Source organism: Monoraphidium neglectum (assembly GCF_000611645.1).
Source record: "Monoraphidium neglectum strain SAG 48.87 unplaced genomic scaffold scaffold06372, whole genome shotgun sequence".
NCBI classification, from domain to species: Eukaryota; Viridiplantae; Chlorophyta; class Chlorophyceae; order Sphaeropleales; family Selenastraceae; genus Monoraphidium; species Monoraphidium neglectum.
In genome coordinates, this window is record NW_014007268.1 from 1 (window position 1) to 2,288 (window position 2,288).

Sequence of the window (2,288 nt, forward strand, 5' to 3'; positions counted from 1 at the left end):
GTCGAGGAGGGAGCGCCAGCGGGCGGCCTCTTGGCGAATGATCTGGTAGACCTCTTCGCTCCACAGCCGCATCTGACCGCGCAGCTCTGGAACCACCTCTGCAGGAGGAGGTTGGGAGCCGCCGCTGAAGTTGGAGGGGTTCTCATGAACTTGTTGGGGGGGCCGAATGCACGGGTGTGAGGTGGGAAAGTGGGGAGTGGCCGCTGTGAACGGGCTGAGGGCGGCGCCATGCCCCTGCAGACGGACATCAGCACAGCCCCGGAGGGGCATCCTGCTGGCATGCCAAGCGCTGCTGGCGCACTGGCGCATGCGCGAGCGCGCACTCGCCCCGCGGTCTCACCCGCCCTCCAGCGGTTGAAGCGTGCAAACCGCGGGTCGCTGTTGCGCGCGGTGGCGAGGCCTGCAAGTTCCAGGGCGGTGGCGGTCGCCGCATTGGGGTTTTGTAGGGCAGGGCCAGGGGGGATGCACACCACCTATGTTCTACCCGCAGCCGCGCTGCCCGGAAGCGCGTCCGCTCCTCGAGCGCCGCAGGGTGCGGCACTCAGGCGTGCTCATCGTCGCAACAAGTCTTGCAACGTCGCTGCAGCCGTCCCGGCGGCCGGCGGCCTCCCCTTTGTCTCGCGGGACAACAGCACCGCGCGTGCCCCGAAAACCAGAGCCCACCCGGGGTCCCTCCAAAAGCAAGGCCCGCCAAGTCAACTGCGCCTGAACCCGCCATCCCGCCCTGCATATCTTGCGTCTGGCCACCCACCCAGCTGCTGGTCGTGCTCCGCGCGCAGCATCTCCTGTGAGAGCACGTCATACGCGCGCCGCACCGCGAGGAACGCCTCCACGCCGCCGCCGCCGCCGGCGTCCGGGTGCGTCGCCTTCGCCAGCTCGCGGTACCGCGCCTTGACCGCCTCGGCGGGCGCGTCGGGGGGCAGCCCGAGCACTTCGTAGTGATTCACAGGCGCGGCGCGCGGCGGCGGCGCCGCGGCGCGGCGCGGCGCGGGGGAGCGGACGCGTCCGGCAGCGCAGCCCGCAGTGCACTTGGCGCCTGGGTGTTTGCCGCCCCACGCACGCGGCCGCCCTGATCGATTGCTGAAGATCATTGCAATATCGCGATTGTTTACGGTCGATCGTGCCACTGCAGAGCTCGGAGATCTCCAACGGTCCAGCGGCGCATCGAACGAAGCGTGAAACGCTTTTTGGTTGCGTGTACGCCTCGTATTTGGCGGAGCCACGCCCTTGAGGACGCGGGAGTGACGGCGACGGTTGCGGTGAAGCTGCCGTGTCAGTTGCTTGCTTTTCCCCCCGCACCCCCTTCCGTACAGGCGGCCGAGTAGGACGCACCCGCCCTAATGTTCCTTCATCCCTCGAACCAGGTTTCGTTCTTGGTCTGCCTTGCAGCAGCGAATAGCCGCACGGCCCGACCGGTTGCAAAAGGCAACATCAAACCAGTGGTATGGCTCTTTGCAACTAGGTTGGCATGCTGGCCGGCGCGAAAAAAAACTAAAAAAACCGAAAAAAACTATGAAGGCCAGTTGAGGTTGCGGGGCTCTGTGCTTTGGGTGGATTGTGCTGTGCTGACGCAGCCCTACCGGCCCCTAGGTGATTGGGCCTCCCTTGCAGTGGAGCAGTCGTTGGTAGACCGCCCACCTATGCAGCCCCTGCAGGGGCGTGTATGCAAGCGAGTGCTGTGCAGGCATTTCATGGATGCGCGGCATGCCAGGCGTGTTGCTACAGGGTTGCATGCATGGTTCCATTCTGCGTACCACGTGTGCGAGTGGGCGACAGCCCTGAGGGCGTGCGTGGGTTGGATATCACCATTCCACACGTCCGCCGCGCCGGCCTTCACCCCCGCTGATGTGTATGTCACGCTCAGCCGCGCCACCACGCGCGCTGTACATATCGCAAGCAGATGCCAGCTGGCTTCTCACGCAAGTGCATGAGGCCGTTTTCGCCGCCAATGCGGCCGCCGCGCAGGCTGCACGCCCCTGACATTAGTGCATCGCCTCCTGATCCTTGTGTGCCGAGCGCAGCGCTCAGAGCATCGGGGCATCATGCAACCCCCTCAAGCACCTGCCTGCTGGCAGCGCGAATACATGGCTAGGTGACGATGTACTGCACATGTGAACGCGGCGTGGCTGGTTTTGTTGTGCGGGCTCCCGCGCAGCATTGTGCAAAGCATTCAACAGTGTCACGTACAATGTGCAAAGCCAGACTTTGACAAGGGGGCGTTGGCTGCCAGGGCCGTTGCACATCGGGGTAAGTGTGCTGAGCGAGCCGCTGCCAAAAGCCGCCTGGTC

The 2,288-nt window shown here is 65.1% G+C and overlaps 1 protein-coding gene across 1 annotated transcript; it reads right to left on the reverse strand.

Moving 5' to 3' along the window:
* Window positions 1–695: 695 nt before the first annotated feature.
* On the reverse strand, window positions 696–1,091 carry MNEG_16443 (hypothetical protein; the record flags this gene model as incomplete). Its single annotated transcript, XM_014035087.1, has 1 exon — window positions 696–1,091. One exon carries the CDS (start codon window positions 1,089–1,091, stop codon window positions 696–698), a length of 396 nt encoding a protein of 131 aa, XP_013890541.1.
* Window positions 1,092–2,288: the final 1,197 nt, after the last annotated feature.